This window comes from Colletes latitarsis, chromosome 11, assembly GCF_051014445.1.
Source record: "Colletes latitarsis isolate SP2378_abdomen chromosome 11, iyColLati1, whole genome shotgun sequence".
Lineage (NCBI taxonomy): Eukaryota > Metazoa > Arthropoda > Insecta > Hymenoptera > Colletidae > Colletes > Colletes latitarsis.
In genome coordinates, this window is record NC_135144.1 from 5,167,865 (window position 1) to 5,186,413 (window position 18,549).

Below are 18,549 nucleotides of genomic sequence, written 5' to 3' on the forward strand. Positions count from 1 at the left end.
TTATAACAAAAAAAAATTTATTATCTTAATGTTTCATTTTATTGAAATTTTCATAATGACAAAAAATGACGAGCATTTTATTCCAAATCCATTGGTATGTACTATTTTAAAATTGTCTCCTACAGTTTTGCAGATTTTCATGATTTACGTCTTGCGCGCACATCCACTATGGTAGTAGCCGTTCTAACTTTGTTTTTAATGAAGCACTGTAGGCTTGCACTAAATTATACAGTAACAAGTAACAAGTAACAATAACAGTAACAAGTTTCTTAACAGCAATGAAAAGATTAATTGTTTTTATTACCCACCTATGACATCGTGGCAAAGGTGGAGCGATTTATAAATTATAAATACATATAATGTGTATAGCAATTACTCTATGTAGTTTCGATAATAGTGGTACTCGTCGAAAAAATGTTTGAAACATAAAGATTTCTTACACATACAATATAATTTTAAACTTAAATTTTAAATTTTAAACAGAAAATAATTTTTCCAGAACGATTTGAGATCTTTTTTTTTCGCTGAAAAATTTAGGCACCTTCCCCTCGTCGATTTTTTTTAAAAATTCGTTTTTCGTTTTTAATAATTTTGTTTGACGCTCTACAGAAAAATTGTCTAATACTTTTTTGTAGGTGTCCATGGGCTCTGCTTCAAAAAAAAATTTCAATGAGATAACTTTACTATTGTAGGAGTTATGGCCGTTTAAAAATTGAACCACTTTTATGGGGTTTTTCACATTTTACGGGATCAAGGAGCAACTTTTCCAATATTTTTAGAATTTCTACATATTCTCTACTAAAATACGCGTTGATTGCTTTTTTAAATATTAAAATCCTTCAATCCGTTTAGAAGTTACGACGTTCTAAAGATATGCATGAAATTTCAGGGCAGCATTTTTGGCCTCACATTAGATTTTCGGTAAAGAATTTTTATCTCGAAAGTGGGTAGGATTTCAGGGGTATGTGTATCCACCAAAAATGATTGTAATTGAGCCCCGCAACCAAAAATAATTTTTTCAGAATGATTTGAAATTTTTTAATTTAATTTTGTTAACTTTTTAACGAAGCCTCCATTAATAAATTAGTATTCTTGATTTCCGTCTTATTTTGGCCTCTTGAATCTCCCTTAAAATTTTTTCTTAAAATTTTTCCCACGGGTGGCCGAATACCCTGTATAGATGAAAAACCAAATGCATTCCAAAGTCCTGTTGAGTACTGCTATTCTGTTGAAAAGGAACCAAAATGCCATTTTTGTGGTGACGTGGCAATAATTAAATTCGCATGGTGTAAGAAATCTTTATGTTTGAAACATTTTTTCAACGAGTACCACTATTATCGAAACTACATAGAGTAATTGCTATACAAACTGTATGTATTTATAATTTATAAATCGCTGCACTTTTGCCACGATGTCATAGGTGGGTAATAAAAACAATTAATCTTTTTATTGCTGTTAAGAAACTTGTTACTGTTATTGTTACTTGTTACTTGTTACTGTATAATTTAGTGCAAGCCTACAATGCTTCATTAAAATCAAAGTTAGAACAGCTACTAGCATAGTAGATGTACGCGCAAGATGTAAATCATAAAAATCTGCAAAACTGTAAGAGGCAATTTTAAAATGTTACATACCAATGGATTTGAAATAAAATGCTCGTCATTTTTTATCATTATGAAAATTTGAATAAAATGAAAAATTAAGTTAATAAATTTTTTTTTGTTATAAACAAATTGTATTTTGTTAAATTTTTTAACACCATGTTATTGTACATAAGAAACTATTAACCTCGCCCATTAATAATTTTTTCGAATATCTTTCCATTTTCGAAATAGCCGTCTGGAGCCAAAACTTCAAGGGGTGGTTTCACCCCTTAAACTCGAGTTACCGCAGCTAAAAAAAATACGTGTCGATTATTTTTGGCTGCTTTATAAGTGTACGAAGTTTCATCAAAATCGAAGCCGGACCGTTCGCGAACGTTCCTTGTGAGTGAGAATCACTATCGCGTACACGCAGCTGTTCGCAGATTGCCGTTCTACAGGCGGAACTTTAAACGTTAATAACTTTTTAGCGAAATCTCAATCAACAAATTGACATTCTTGATTTTCGTCTTATTTTGACCTCCAGAATCTCCCATTAAAATTTTTCTCATGGGTGGCCGAACACCTTCATATTGACGCCAGAAGCAATGCATGTAAAGTTAACATAGTATTCAACGTGGTAAAAGTTTCCAAAATGTTAAATCACTACTATAATTTTGTTTAGCATAGTAAAATAAATATTCTTTACTGTGACCTTAATAATATATGAACGAAAGGGATAATTTTGTAAAAATTAACGTTCGAAACAGAATTCCTTGAAAGTAAGAGATTCTGCGTCTCGAAATTGGTAATAAATGAGTGGAAAATGAGTTGGCACAAAATTTAGAATTCGCCGAACCAAGTACAAAGAATTACAGAAACTTGGTCGCGGTGTCTTCTTCGTCGTTGGCGAATTGAGAACGTGCGCGGAATCCAACTGTTCGGTCGAGTGCTCCTTCGGCGTAGCTCATGTTTTTCAGAAAGTGTACATATGTAAACCCGATAATGGGACGGCCATTTGCCACCGGCTCGATCGTGCATCCTTCTCGCGTACTTGACGCAGCCCGTCTCCGCTATATGCAACACGCAGCATCGCATATCGATTAGAAGCTTCCGTGGCAAACGCGGAGGAATCGCGTACGCGACATCCTGGAACATGCCTGCAAACCTAATATCGCGAACATCTCGACCGTGTGTAAGGGTACGATTATAGCGGAGCTGCTAGGAACTTTCACGAACAGGTTTCGTCGCACTAAATACGTGCATACTGCAAATTATACAGTCTTCTCCAAGCTCGTAGACTCTTCTTGTAAAAATACATTTATTCAAACATCTTGTAGTATTCGACACAACGACACTCTCACCGCAACGACATTCTGCTTTCGCATTGTCGAACAACATTGAACCTAACTATAATCTTAACGGTCCCCGCGATAAGCTACGCGTAAGGCGCCAACGTTTGGATTAGCGGTAGAATCTCTACAAAACCATTATATGTAATTATAGAGAAGGGCCTAATATTTTAGAGTCTGAGGTTTCAAATGATTTTCGTTCGATAGGGAAAAGAATTTGTTAAGTTATGAAAGTTGAAAAGTTTGCTTTTGACCAGAAATTGTCAAACAAAAACCACGAGTAAGATTCACCGTACGATATATAAAATAAAAGTATCCCAAATTGAATTTTATTTTCACAAAACTATTGCCAATGAGTCCAACCACGACATGAAATGAGTTTCTTAACTCCAAGTATTTCCAATTTTATAACATTCTTTTTTACTATAGCGTTCTTTCTGCTTCACTCGATTTATTAATCACAACGACTCTCTCATCGCGACGACGCGACGGTCTGCTCTCACATCGTCGAAGCACGTCGAACCTAACCTTAATCTTAACAGTCCCCGCGATAAGCTACGCGTAAGGCGCTAACATTGAAATTAGCGGTAGATTGTCTCTACAATATACAGTGTTTTTAATATACTTAATCTTCAGGTTTCATAATACACTGACGACCATCGGGGCAAAAAATGATACAAATATATAAATATGGACAAAAATATGTTATCAAAAAAAAAACAAACTTACTGATATAGATTTCATTATAGTTCTGTCCATAATTCGTTCCTAAATAAATAAAGATGTCTTGGGTAGAAAAAGACTCGAAGGGCGCCTGAGGATTAATACGTTCAAAGTTTCACGTATTCTTAAATCTCACAACAATTTACAGAGTACAATTTTCTCTTGTAATTGGATTTTCATTAGTACAATAAGGAAGTACAGATTAACCTTAGGATATGAATGAAAGTTATATTTCGTATGGATCTGTTGGAGCGAAATGTCAAAAATGTTTCAGTCCACAAAGGGTTAAAGAGGTGAAACACTAAAATATAATCAGACGCATTAGAAGTCGACATCGAGGAATAAAAATTGTCGATGAAATGATTATTAACGAAATTGGATGTCGATGAAATATTAGGTCGTCCCATAAGTTTGTACCGCTCGATGTTCTGAAATTGACGAGGATAAAGTTTGTAATTTAATAGAAAACAAACAAAATTTGTCAGTTCAGGGAATTTCTGAAATTATAAACATACTAACATCAACGATTCATACAAATTTCAAACAAATAGATATTGTATCAAAGCTTGAAGTTTGCAATCCACTCTGGCTTATGGAACGAAATTTTGCTTAGCATATAATAAAATCAAATCTTATAAGAAATAAAATACAACAATCTCCAGGCTTATTAGTGGATAACTAATTTGAAAATGTCAGCATTTTAACGAAAAGCTTTGATCTACATTTTAATAGAAAATCAAAGAAGTTTTGTAATGACGATATAATGACTTTGTCAAACGAAGAGGAGGAAGTTGTTGAACGGAAAGAGGTTCACTGTTTTTCATAAAATTCAATTATATGTTTAAAATATTGCTTTCAGTTGTAGTACAAAACGAATAGATGGGACGACTTAATAATAATCGATAGGGGGAGTTCCTTCAGTACCGGACTTTAGGTTCTTCTTAAATCATTAAAAAAATATAATGTTAGATGCCTTCTATTCTATTTTATTTATAATTTAATAATATTAGAAATCAATATATAAGGCAACGAAGCAAATAATATTATTATAATAGTTGACTGAAACTTTGGTTAAACTTTGGCATAGAATTTTATCAGATCATTAGCTGTCCCCTAATACTGAACATAGCGTAAGTTCAGAACGTAACTCAAAACAGTTTCAGAGTAATTTACAACGATCGTAAACATAGTTATCCGCATATTCAAGGATATCGGTACAAGCTTTGTGTGCCCATTTTTCACAGCTATAAGACTGAATCCAATTTTTTTCGTTACTTTCTAAACAAACCACGCAAATGGTTTACAAGTTTCATTCTCGTAGTTTGAATGTTCTGGTTTTTTTTACGCTTATTTCCCGAATTTTTTGTTTGTTCTTTCATTCTTTTTTTGATCTCCTTTTCCTTGCTCAACAATTTATTTATTTACTTTTTTTCTTTATTTTACTTGTTTCAGTTCTCTTTTTCTTGGCATTAGGTAAGGGAAATACTGTCAGAATTATTTTGTAAATATTATCAACAAAACAAGTAGATGGCTGCACATCTAATGTTTTCTCATCTTTTTCTCAAGGATCTTCAGATCCCATCGTAGAATTTATTACTTATTTCTTTATGTGGAATATCTATCATTTTACAGCCTGCATAATCAATGTCTGAAAATATATTCCTACCCAAAGGATACATTCCCGTACATTTGAAGCCATTAGTACGAATATGAATAAGCAAAATTTAGATACGTAGTATCCGGTAATAGGGGACGATGATCTGTCTGGAACCAGAGGACATCAGAGTCATAAAAAAAAGTTTGTTTTATAAAAACCAATACACTATATCTTAAAATTACGCTCACAGCGCATGCACGTGTTACTCGCTACAGGGTCCAGCAGGCAATGGGGCGCAGATATCGCATGCACGCTCGTACGCTAACTCGCAGTTCCGCTCGGGCGCTACCAACTTATAGGATTTTTAAGTCCCTACTTTTATTTCAGCATCCAACACTATATACAGAGTACTCGGCCACCCCTGGGAAAAATTTTAATGAGAGATTCTAGAGGCCAAAATAAGACGAAAATCAAGAATATCAATTTCTTAACTGAGGCTTCGTTAAAAAGTGATTAAAAAAATAAATTAAAAAATTTCAAATCATTCTGAAAAAATTATTTTTGATTTCAGAGATCAATTACAGTAATTTTTGGTGAATACACATACCCCCGAAATCGTACCCACTTTCGAGAAAAAAATTCAGTACGAGCGGAAGTTTAAACGTTAATAACTTCTTAACGAAGCCTGCATCGACAAATTAGTATTCTTGATTTTCGTCTTATTTTGGCCTCTAGAATCTTCCATTAAAATTTTTCCCAAAGGTGGCCGAACACCCTGTATATAAAATACGAATATAATTAAAGAAGTATTTACCAAAAGATATAATAATACCAATCAAGCGTTTTTTCATTATACAAATTGAGAGGTATAGTAGTGTATAATTTGTACGATATACTAACTTCTAATCGGACGCAACAATCAACTGATTTTATAGCTTTGTACGCGCAAATACAACATGACGAAACTTGATCATTGTTTATTCTATCTGTTAGGTTTGACATAACCTAGGGCGATTCATGCATAACCAGTAACGGAACCAGTACTGCCATCTACCGGGGGGGGGGGGGGGGGCCAAGGAGTAGATAAACCGATCTACCCCCATACTGCGTGTACGGGATCAGTTCGTTCGTGGAGTCAGCTACGCTTGGATGTATAAAGGGAAATATAGTCCTTATACAGGGTGGGGCAGTAACTATTAGCACCTCAGATATCTTGGAAACTATAAGTTTCACAGAAATATTTGCTAAAGTAAATTGCACAGTACGAAGGGCGCTATTGGGTGGCGATAATAGTTTTTTTGCAGGTGGAGGTACTTCGGACATTTCAAGGTCACATCCATTTTTTTAAATGGATCAGTATGTTTTTGCTTCCGTATCACGATAGAGGATCTTAAAACGAGTTCAACGACCTATTACACAAAGTCATTGAAGGTCATAGAAAGTAGAGAAAGGCGATAATACTTACGGTTTTGGTAGTAAATGAAACATACGTATTGTCAACAGTAGTGGAATGCGTAATGCTTACCGTTTACTTCACTGAGAATAAACACTGCTTGAAGGACACTTTAATAGTTTGCAGAGTAAGATAAACATCATAAGATTAGTATTGATAAATCGGTCAATCCGGCACGATGTATCCGTTTTAAGAGCAGGTTGATACGCTTCTTATTTATGGCGAATGCCAACAAAATTCTGTAAGGGCGAAAAACTTGTATGCTGAACGATATCCACAATGGTCTCAGCCTTCGCGTCAAACATTTAAAAATGTGTATGATAAACTTAGGCAAACCGGTAGTTTAAGTGTTCGTAAAAGTGAACGCCAGAAACGAGTAATTAACGAAGAAATGGAAATCGGTGTGCTCGCTAGTGTGTCTAGAAATTCTCATATTAGTTCGCGACAAATTGAACGCGAATCGGGCATTAGTAGGAGGAGCGTACTTCGCATTTTGCACCGTCACAAATTTCATCCGTATCACGTTAGTCTTCACCAAGAATTGCATGGGAACGATTTCATGAATCGCGTTGAGTTTTGTCGATGGGCTATACATCAGATTCAAAACAATGAGCTTTTTTTTAATACCGTCTTATTTACTGATGAAGCAATATTCACAAATCACGGGAATGTTAATTTGCATAACATGCATTTATGGGCAGCGGAAAATCCACATTGGCTGCGACAGGTTGAACATCAAAAACAATGGTCTGTGAATGTATGGTGCGGTATCATAGGTGATCAAATTATTGGACCTTATTTTATCAATGGAAATTTGAATGGCAACGTCTATGCTAATTTTATTAAGGATACATTGGGTCTTTTGCTAGAAGAGTTACCTTTATTTACACGACAAACCATGTAGTATCAACATGATGGATGCCCAGCACATTATTCATCGATTGCGCGAAGAGAACTCGATGAAAAATTTCGAAATCGTTGGATTGGACGCGGCGGTCCAATGTCGTGGCCAGCTCGTTCACCAGACATAACACCTTTAGATTTCTTTCTGTGGGGAACACTGAAAGAGAAAGTGTACAAAGAAGTACCAACTACATCTCACGATATGCAACAGCGAATTATTGCAGCCTGTGCATCAATAAGTTCTGACGCTGTAAGACTTGCAAGTCAATAAATCGTAAAAAGAATCCAACGGTGCATTGACAGTGATGGTCATCATTTCGAACACCTACTATAAACATGTTTCATTTACTACTAAAACAGTAAGTATTATCGCCTTTCTCTACTTTCTATGACCTTCAATGACCTTGTGTAATAGGTAGTTGAACTCGTTTTAAGATCCTCTATCGTGATACGGAAGCAAAAACATACCGATTCATTTAAAAAAATGGATGTGACCTTCAAATGTCCGAAGTACCTCCACCTGCAAAAAAAACTATTATCGCCACCCAATAGCGCCCTTCGTACTGTACAATTTACTTTAGCAAACATTTCTGTGAAATTTATAGTTTCCAAGATATCTGAGGTGCTAATAGTTACTGCCCCACCCTGTATATTAAAGTGTTTTATCAACTTCATGTGTGTTGTCCTTCGTGCGTTCACCTCCATGTTGCGTCATCAACACTATCCCTATTATTGTTTATGCGAAATAACGATCGCATAGTGTTTTTAAAGATATCTTTAAAGATATCGCTACTGTCCAGTACTTGGTGTGGCGTCGCCTCCTTTGCTCGTGAATAGAGGGGCCGTGTTCTCACGAGCGCTCGACTGACCCCTAAGTTGCTATATATGTGTACATTCCTCGATCGACTTCCCAATATCCCAGTCGTCTAAGGCAGGGCCTGCAAGAAAGCCTTACTGATGAATCCCCTAACAGGCCCGGACGAAACGCGCTGCCTCCTTTCCTTTTCTGCCCTACAGCTGCCTCCTAAAGCAGCACCACATAGTTGTCATCAGGTTTTAGAGGAACTCCCCCTATAGATAACCCTTTTATTTATAGTAATAATTATGATTTGTCAGTGCAACTGGTTCTGTATATTAATGGCTCAAATGCTAAAATTGCCAGTAAAACGCCGTTTAACTATTAAGCTTGAGTAGTCGGCGGGATAAGGTTTTGTTGGGTAGTTAGGTAGAATGATTTAGGAAAAGAATTTACTGAAAGCAATCGCTATTGAAGACTGGAAAATATCTTCCTCAAAAACAGCTTCGATGAACGAGAGTCATAAATTACGTGGGCCGTTTACACGAGAGAAAAACTTTCCCATGTGCGTACTACCGGTCGCTACAGTTTCATTTTACATTTTGCCGTATCGTTAAAGGCCTCTAATCAGAGGTCTTGGACAGGAAGAAAAGCCTGGTCCGCGGGGTTGCAGTTCGTGAAGTCGCAAATAATGAGGCGCAAAAACGCGAGCATCGCCGCGGGAATTTTGATGCCAGTCCGGCTTAGGATTCGCAGGGGGTGGTTGGAGGTGGTCGAAGTGGCAGCGTAAGAGAAAACGCGGCAAATTTGAGGGAAGCTACGGGGCCCCATGGAATTAATAATGATGAAAGAGCGAAGGGACAGAGTCGAGTACGCTGCGACCGTATACGTCACGATGCCCCATTATGCTTATGAATATAAATGCACCCTTGGGGGTAACCGCAATAAATGCTGGCCACGCGGATCTCTGAATTTTGTTGGAAGCCCGCGTCCAAGCACACGCGGTGGCCGCGGAACAACCTAAATAAAAAGCATCGCCGAGCCGCCTGCCAGTTTTTCTTTCTTTCTCGCCCCCCCCCCCCCCCCCCCCTCTCAAACCTGCCCATGCGTACTTTCCTTCCTTTACTTTTTCTCTCGCTTCGTCCGCGAACAGCACAACGTGGCGGCTGGCATAAAAGAATAATTAAAATAAAATAGGCTCCGCGTAATTCTGCTGAAATTACACGCAGCTACAATAACTGTAACAACGAAATTGTTAATAAGGGAGCGTTCCCCGCGCCCGATTCTGAGTAATTGCGCGTTCAAAAAATATTGTTCCACCCACATGACGTCGCTACAGTGTACGAAACCGACAATTTAAACGCGAAAAATCTAATTTTTAACCATCTCCAATCATTTTACTTTAAGTGTCATTAAGTTTGTAAATCCCTGAGGATCTTCATTTGAAACGTTATCTCTAAAAATTGTTTAAGTAGGTTAATTTTTACTGAGAAACTCGACATATCTATTCTTCTTGGAAATCTGTTTTTACAGTTCATATTTCTCCTTCCAGGAAATAATGATATTACAATGGTTTTATTTTGTACTCTATGAATCTTGCACAAAGAGGTACGCACTTTATTTTAGAATAAAAAGAATTGCTCAAAATTTAATATAATTTAAAATACAGGTAATCAAAAAGAATCAATTTTAATATGTAGTTATCGTAAGTTTTTGGAATAGAAGTTATCAGATTTGTACTTATTGGTCAAAATTTCGACACGAGCTTGTAGTTTATGTTCATTTCTTTGGTTTCTCCGAAAATCAGCAGCTACTTTTTTCTACGTTTTTTAATAGTATAACTTTAATGCTAGTGAACCGCGTATTTGCAGTGTATATGAGGAGTATTTGGCTATATTTAATCCCATTGTTTGTTTTTACGTGTATTATGGTTTTTAAAGGGTTAATATAAAGGTTAAAATAAAGTGCAAATTTTATTTGAAGGTTTGAAATTTAATTTTAAGAATTTGAGTCTCAAATCTATTACTTTGAATACAACTAATCTATAACACTGTAACCGTTCCTCCGTCGACGGTTCGGTTCGAGGGACTCGAGGAAAGTCGTGCTTGATGACCCAGTAGTCGGCTAGCCAGGGTTCGGTGCGGATGAGTGACAAGGCGGTTGTTTGCGGGTTTTAGCGCTTTATTTCGGAACTTACGGGCTAGCGGCACAGACGGTGCTTACTGGCTAACGGTTGCTTAACGGCTAGGGGACAAGGCTAGTGGATGTGGAGCGACGGAAACGGTTCGGCAAGCGATCAGTTCGTTTAGTGGCGACAGTTCGGTGGGGTGTCAGCGGTCGGTTGCTCGGCGATAACAGTTCGGCGAGCGATCTGTGGCGCTGCTTCGCTATGGTGTGGTCTGCTCGTGAGAATCGTAGGAGGATAGAAAAGGAAAGGAGGGGGCGCGTTTCGTCCGGGCCTGCTAGTGGACTCATCAATAAGGCTTCCTAATATCGCGATAACCGCCAATCGACCTCCCACTAGACGAATGGGTTTCCCTTGTCCGAACCCAACGAGATGGGTCCAGTTGGGAATCCGACCATTCAATAAGGGAATGTGCATTCCAAGTGTCGCTAAGATGGTTATCCATCTTGGCGATAGACCCTCTAAACAATACGCCGATTTTCCGAGCGTCCCCTTTTTCCAAAATTCCTAGTGTCGCCAAAATGGCTCCTCCTGATAACAGATTTCCCAAACACCCCCTTTCTCAGAATTCCTTGGCTGCTCTCCTACTCTACCTCCCACCCCTTCAGGAGGCCTAAGTTAAATACCGGACCCAAACAGGGAGACGAGCAGTCTTGTACACTAGACCACAGGGTCACATTGTCATCCCGGACATACATGGTAAACCTATACCAGTTTGTACGAAAATTCTAATAAACGATCCAATAAATGTAATTCGGAGTTACCTCGACGACACTAGCAGGCCCTGCCTTAGACGACTAGGATATTGGGAAGTCATTCGAGAAGTGTATACAGTATTGTCTCTATAGAAGTGACGCTCTCAGGGTTCAACGCTCGGCTATATCGTGGACGAGAAACGATTCTTGATACTATGTTAACGCCTATTGGAGGCGGCGAGTGTAGAAAAGAACAGCGAGCATATGACAAAGAGGGACTGAGCGCCCGAGCACCGCCGAATTTGCTATCGCTTCCTTTGCTTCGTGTCGGCTGTGTCGAAACACAGGCGATATTTATGCGAGCCTATACGAAATCGGTGTTCTAATTCTGACCTTTACCTCTCTTGGTAGAGGTCGCAGAATGAAATACTGATTCTGTATAGGCTCCCGTAAACATCGCTTGTGTTTCGATACAGCCGACGTGGAGTCACCTGAGCGATGCATGCCTTTGATCGCATTATTGCGTTAGTAAATGGGACCTAAATTGTATATCATATTTGGTGTCGTTTTAATCAGAAAAGTGTCAGGAATATGTTGATGAAGTTTGAAAAAAGGAAGAACAAAAATAAAGATAAATTTCGTTGTTGATTTATTATTGTATATGTACTAGTTAAATCGTATCATAACTTCAGTACATATATGTATGTATCGCTCGTTTAGTGCAATAGTGATATGACTCAAAAAGATACAACTTGTGTAATTTAAACTGTTTAACCAACTTATTTTACTCTGAGTTGTCTCACGATTTCAGCAAATAAATGATAGGTCAATTTAATTACATTTCCTTTTTTCAGATGAGGATACACTTTAAAGAAAGGACAAATGTATATTATAATTTATGAAAAACAATAATAAAAATTATGTTGTACTTGATCTTAGTTAAATCAGAAAACTTCCACAGACATGTTAAAAGTTTCAAAACAAGAAAAGGCAAAATAAAAAATTTGTATTATTGCACTAGTGTTGCCTTAGTAATTTGAACCCGTATCGTAGGACAATGTTTGACGACCGATCATCAAGCGCGCCGCTATCTTGGGGAACCGCCCATAGGAAGGCATGCTCGCCGATACAGCGAGTGCTGGGTTCTAACAGTACACAATGAGGATAAGTAGAGGGGATACGATATTTGCTCATATCGTGAACTAGTTCTGAGCTTATATAGAGAAAATACTGTACATAGCAACCGAGGGGTCGGTCGAGCGCTTGTGAGAGCGCAACCCCTCTGGTGGCGAACATGGGAGATGACGCCGGCAGATCAGCGGTGACGGTTTGATGCGAGGTCTGTGGGATTCTATGCGGCGGCAAGGAGGTGGAGTTGCAATAACCTACCGATGTTTTCACAAGGCTTACGTTGATGATAGGACCCCCGGGTGGGATCGATAGGAACGGAGCCCATCCAAAACTTATGATCAATGTGGGTAGGTGGGATTTTAGGGGGCGGTGAGGATGTAGAGTTACAGTACCCTACTGACGTTTCCACAAGGCTTACATTGGTGGTAGGGCCCGGTTAGTATCGATATGAGTGCAGTCGAACCAGTAAATTAGGATCACTGGGAGGGTACGGGGGATCGATTGCAAAAGAGCCCTTCGCACTCTCGTGTTAACCAAAAGTGGATCTCGTGTGGGCCCCGTATGGTGATGCGGGATCCTTCGCCATTAGAACTAGCTTTGGCGAGCAAGACACGAGTTCCTGAATCTGCCCGGTGGCCTGGTTTTAATATCCGTGCGGCTCGTAATTAATTGTGAGAACGCGGGGACTCCTAGCGGCCGCGCGGTGAACCACCGGTCGCGGAAACTCGATCGTGACCGAGATCGGTTCGCGGCCCGGGTGGAGATATACGCGTTACAACACTTTACGAATCATGAGACAAATATATTATACATCCTATCTGACTCATTTCCATCATAAGTATTGCGTTTGTTAAAAGCTTCAGAAAGCATTTCGGAAGCAATTCATTAATTCATTCTTAAAACACAAATTGCTTTTTTTTACTCTTACTCTACCAATTTTCTATTATTTTCTTCATTATTTACTTACATTATATAATTAAAAATATTATGCAGTAATACAACTTTTATAATAAGTACATTTCTTTTTTTTCTTTAATTAAATAATTTAATTTTCATTTACCATAAAATAACATAATAATTATTAACAAAATTAATATTAACAGAGTTAATAATTGTTCATAAACTTGTTTTCAAGGATTTGTGTACTTTTAAGGTGAAATATAATTTTTCGCGTCTAAATCGCAGTTTTCAAACGCGTCGCGCCACGTTCGGAAATCACGAAAAAGCTGACCAAACTGCTATTCTTGTTGCTACAAATTTATTTCTGAGTTATTAGATCTCGTGAATTTTCGAGCTCATTTTAACGACGACGACACGGTGTTTATTTAATCGCCGTCTTTAAGTTGTTTTGTTTCCCAATGATTTAAACCGTAACGAAGTTTCGTTTTTCTTTGGAAAAGAAGCTGTTTTGTATTCTCTTTTTTTGGAAAATACATGTTGTGAATGTGCTATATCTTTTACGAATCAATTCAATTCTCCGTATTTTAATTGTCGCCGTAAAGTAGTGAGAAAATAGTGAAAATCGTGCATAAACTTATCAAAAATTTTAAATTATGATTGCTGATGTACAGGGTGTTCGGTCATCCCTGGGAAAAATTGTAATGGGAGATTCTAGAGGACAAAATAGGACGGAAGTCAAGAATATCAATTTGTTGATGGAAGCTTCGTTAAAAAGTTATTAACGCTTAAAGTTCCGCCCGTACTGAATTTTTGTCTCGAAAAAGAGCAGGATTTCAGGGGTATGTCTATTCAGCAAAAATGATTGTAATCGACCCCTGCAACTGAAAATAATTTTTCTAGAACGATTCGAAATGTTTTAATTTTGTCGAAAAATTTCACACCTTCTCGAATTTTTTTCTCGAAAATGGTTAGGATTTCGGGAATATGTGTATTCACCAAAAATGATTATAATTGACCTCCACAATCTACAATAATTTTTCCAAAAAGATATAAAATTTTTTTTTCGCCGAAAAATTTAGGCATCCCCTTGTCAATTTTTCTTAAAAATTCGTTTTTGATTTTTAGTAATTTTGTTAGACGCCCTATAGAAAAGTTGTCTAATACTTTTTTGTAGGTATCCAAGAGCTGTACTTCAGAGAAAAGTTCCCATGAGATACGTTCACTATTGTAGGAGTTATGGACGTTTGAAAATTGGATCATTTTTATGGTATTTTTCTCCGTTTAGGGGGTTCAAGGACAACTTTCTCAAAATAGTTAGAATTTGTACATATTCTTGACCAAAATACGTGTAGTTTGCCGTTTGAAACATTAAAATCCTCCAATCCCTTCAAAAGTTATGACGTTTTAAAGATACGGAAGAAATTTTGAAGTGATATTTCTGACCTGAAATTATATTTTCGGTAAGGAATTTAGTTCTCGAAAATGGTTAGGATTTCGAGGATATGTGTATTCACTAAAAATGATTATAATTGAGCCCCACAACCAAAAATAATTTTTTTAGATTGATTTGAAATTTTTTAGTTTAATTTTTTAATAACATTTTAACGAAACCTTAGTCAAGAAATTGATATTCTTGATTTTCGTTTTACTTTGGCCTGTAGAATCTCCCTTTAAAATTTCTCTCAGGCTGAATACTCTGTATACGTTCTATGAATTCCGGCAGCGAAGTGTAATGGTTTTATTAATGCTTCACCGTCATCTTGTTCTTTTCCAAATGCTGCAATCTTTAGACTGAGTTTTTCAGATTAAAAACTGTCAATCCGAAATTTTACGAATTTCGAACACAAACCTAAACAACATTTTATTCAAGAAAGATAACTTTATAGAAAATTGCGTCAAAGATACATAATCCCCTTAAAAGAATTAAATATTTTGTATGAACTATTTATATTAGAGCAAATATAATAATATAATATTTTTATTTCAAATTTTCAATGTTTAACACTCTCGTTTCAACTGATTATAAAACAACTAATATTCTAGGATTAGGTTGTATTCAAAAAGCATCCGTTCCATTTGTGCCTTTCATCGTGAATTTTACGCATCTTCTTTCTATTTATTCTATGGAGCTTCCCTATGTAGCATTTGCACTGGAATCCGTTTAATGTTGCGGAAATGAGGTATTGGAATGTTTGGGATTTATACTACTGGCCGCTTTGAACCTCATGAATTATGCATGGTAAAGAGTTCTCAAACGCGGTAATGAGAGACCAGTGAGAGATTATCTTCTACGAAAACACTGGTCAATGAACTTCCCTGCTTGTTTTCCTGACTTTTCGTAAGCTTTTTACACGTCTCTACAAAGTTGGTTGAATCCAGAATTGGTTTGCAGAGTTCCAAATGTTGAAACTTGTTCGAACTTCAAAGTATCGATTTAAGATCCCCGAGACAGGGATATTTTAAACCATTGACTTACTTTTCTAGTTCAGAACCGGTCATTCACTAGTTTCTCAGTTTACCATGCAGTACTATATTCTATATACAGAGTGAGTCTCGTAACGTGACGATATCAAATAATTTGCTAAGTATTTACTGTACCAAAATGTGTTGCAAACACAAATCGTACGTTTCTTAGTGTGACATACAGTAATCTTTTTCTTAATATTCTACATTTTTCTTGATATATAAGGACCATCTCTTTTTGAAACAGAATTTCCAATATTTCTTTTCATATTTCAATAAAACGTGATTGTCAACATGATATATAAATCACTTTTGTTTAGTAATGTGAGATAATTGATTATTATAGGACTTTTATACTAACGTAAAAACTTATTTAATACTCAATTAAACTCAATAAAAGTAAAAGTACTCGTGGAAGGTGTTCAATTTGTACGATGTTCAGTAAGAACTCATTTTGGACCGAACTTGAATTTTAAAATTCTTTATTTATTACGATCGTTAATTTTTGCAACCTTAATTAGTACTATTGTTATTGCTGCTGAAATAAAGTCAAGTCCATTGGTCGAGGGTTAACGATATCTCAATAATCATTAATTTTAGATCATAAAAGAATTTGTTGCATTATTGCAATTGGGCATTCCATTTAAAAAATAGAAGCTGACCTTTGTGTCTCGATAAAGAAACAATACATTAAAAACTGATTACTGTATTATATGCACCTCTGAATACCATGCAACATTTGTTAAAAATATTTTTTTATCCAACAGATACTTCATGAATTATTTGATGTCACGTTACGAGGCTCACCCTGTATACTATATTACATATAATATAGTCTTCTAATACAGAAATTTTTCAAACAATATATAAAAGTTTTCAATGGTTCCTTTGAAAAAGATACTAGAAAAACAGTTTGAATAAATGATATGAAAAATTGTTTAAATAATAATTAATTGAATATTTATACTGTACTAGGTGTTCTTTGCCAACATGACAGAGTAAAAGCATCGATGCATATCGATAAGAAAGTATATTGATAACGATACACCTGATTAAATTCTCTTCGCTTTGTCCGTTCTACCATAATGAAAAACAGAGTTATGGCACTTCCAGCTATGCTTTGATACCACTGAATGGATGTTACACAGCTACGAAGGTGCGCGGCTGGGAATTAAATTACGCGTGAAATTCTGCCATGGCTAGTCGAATTTTGCCCATGGTTTTTGCGAAATTTGCGTGGATTGTTTGCCTGTAGAAGATTGAGAGAGTTTGAGGATCGTGGTAGCTACTTTTGTACCATAACTTATGCATCAGAAATTTGAGAAATTTTTTTTTTCTCGAAAACGAGCCCGACGACCTATGCTTTTAACGACGGCATTGTGTTCCCCTGATTTTTTCCTATAAGATAGCGTGTTGAATTTTTGTCCTACGACAATTTTTGCTGCCGGAGCGATCGTTCGGAGTCGAGTGGACTTAAAAAGTGTCACGCGTCGACCGTCGGATCGATGCAATATATGTAACTGTAGTGTTTAATTTATTTCAGCGAAAATAATATTGTCGATCAATCATTCCGATTCTACAAGTTTCAAAAAATACATAGAAACGAACCGTCAATTTTTGTTAATTTCGTAACACTTGGTAACGATGATGCGTATTCTTGTGCTCAATACTTTTTAATACTGACATTTTTCAACTTTATTTTCCTTTGATAATCTGTTAAAATTCTAATAGTTTTATTTGGTTTCTTCAGAACAATGCAAACATAATGTTTGATGTTTCGACCTCTGTGTTAGGTCGTTAGAAATACTGAAGTATTATAAAATCAATTACAGCAAAAAGAAAATAATTTAAAAGTGCTAGATAAAATTTTTAAATTCTTTTCTTTTTGCATCAGTTGTTTCTAAATATAGTAGTTTTTACATATGGTGTATAGGCAGATAGATTAACCGGCTAACATTGAAAGGGTTAAAATATGCATAGTAATACTTCATGAAGTTTTAATGGTTTTAGAAAAAATATTACAAGATTTCCATTGTTTCTGTGTTGTAGTCTGCAGCCAATTCAGCAGAGGGGTGTTTTCCATGCTCGGCGCCGTGAGTCCGGATTCATTCGACACCCTCCATTCTTATAGCAACACGTTCCAGATGCCTTTCGTGACGCCCTGGTTCCCTGAGAAGGTAAATAGTACGCTTTCCCGCGCAGCTAAATAAAAACTTGTAATATCGTTCGAGGGAAAACGTCGTTTATTTTTACCGCAACGCTTATAGATTTCCTTATTTTACTTACCGGCCCTCGACGATTATGTTCATCATTTTTCCAACGCTCGCTTGCATTGCGGAAAATTAACAAGTTAATACAAATTACGTTTCATCGCATTCTAACTAAAAGTACTGCAGTTCACTCACCATTCAGAGAAATTATGCAATTTGCAGAGGAAGTGTATTTAAAAAAATTCATTCGAGTCATATACATATAATATAATCTTTATGGTCAATTTTTCGTCAAAATTGTGTTATTAGTGTGCACAAACATAATATCTATCGCAAAGTTTAAAAACAAAGTAATAATTGGCATGTTGAATTTTTTGTTATTCTAAGATTTTCTATAATATACTGTAACCAATAGAAGACTCTAAACCATGATATGTGGTATTATCTCTAAAACTACTACCATGTAAAGAGCTGTCAAATATTGATCCGTTATATTAATCTGTAGAACAGTCTTTCTTTATACATTATTCACTAGAAAACAATGTTTGAAGTACTGATTTA

At 36.4% G+C, this 18,549-nt stretch overlaps 1 protein-coding gene across 3 annotated transcripts in view; it reads left to right on the forward strand.

Annotated features, from left to right (window-relative positions):
• The window catches only part of Glurib (Glutamate receptor IB), a 999,595-nt gene that overhangs the window by 491,081 nt on the left and 489,965 nt on the right, over positions 1–18,549 (forward strand). For all 3 annotated transcript variants that reach the window (XR_013080681.1, XM_076777661.1, XM_076777660.1), the window contains exon 3: positions 17,828–17,955. Coding sequence is in view for 2 of the 3 variants with exons in the window: in XM_076777661.1 (XP_076633776.1) it covers positions 17,828–17,955 (128 nt within the window). In the remaining variant the exon portion in view is untranslated. The remainder of the gene's footprint in view (positions 1–17,827; positions 17,956–18,549) is intronic.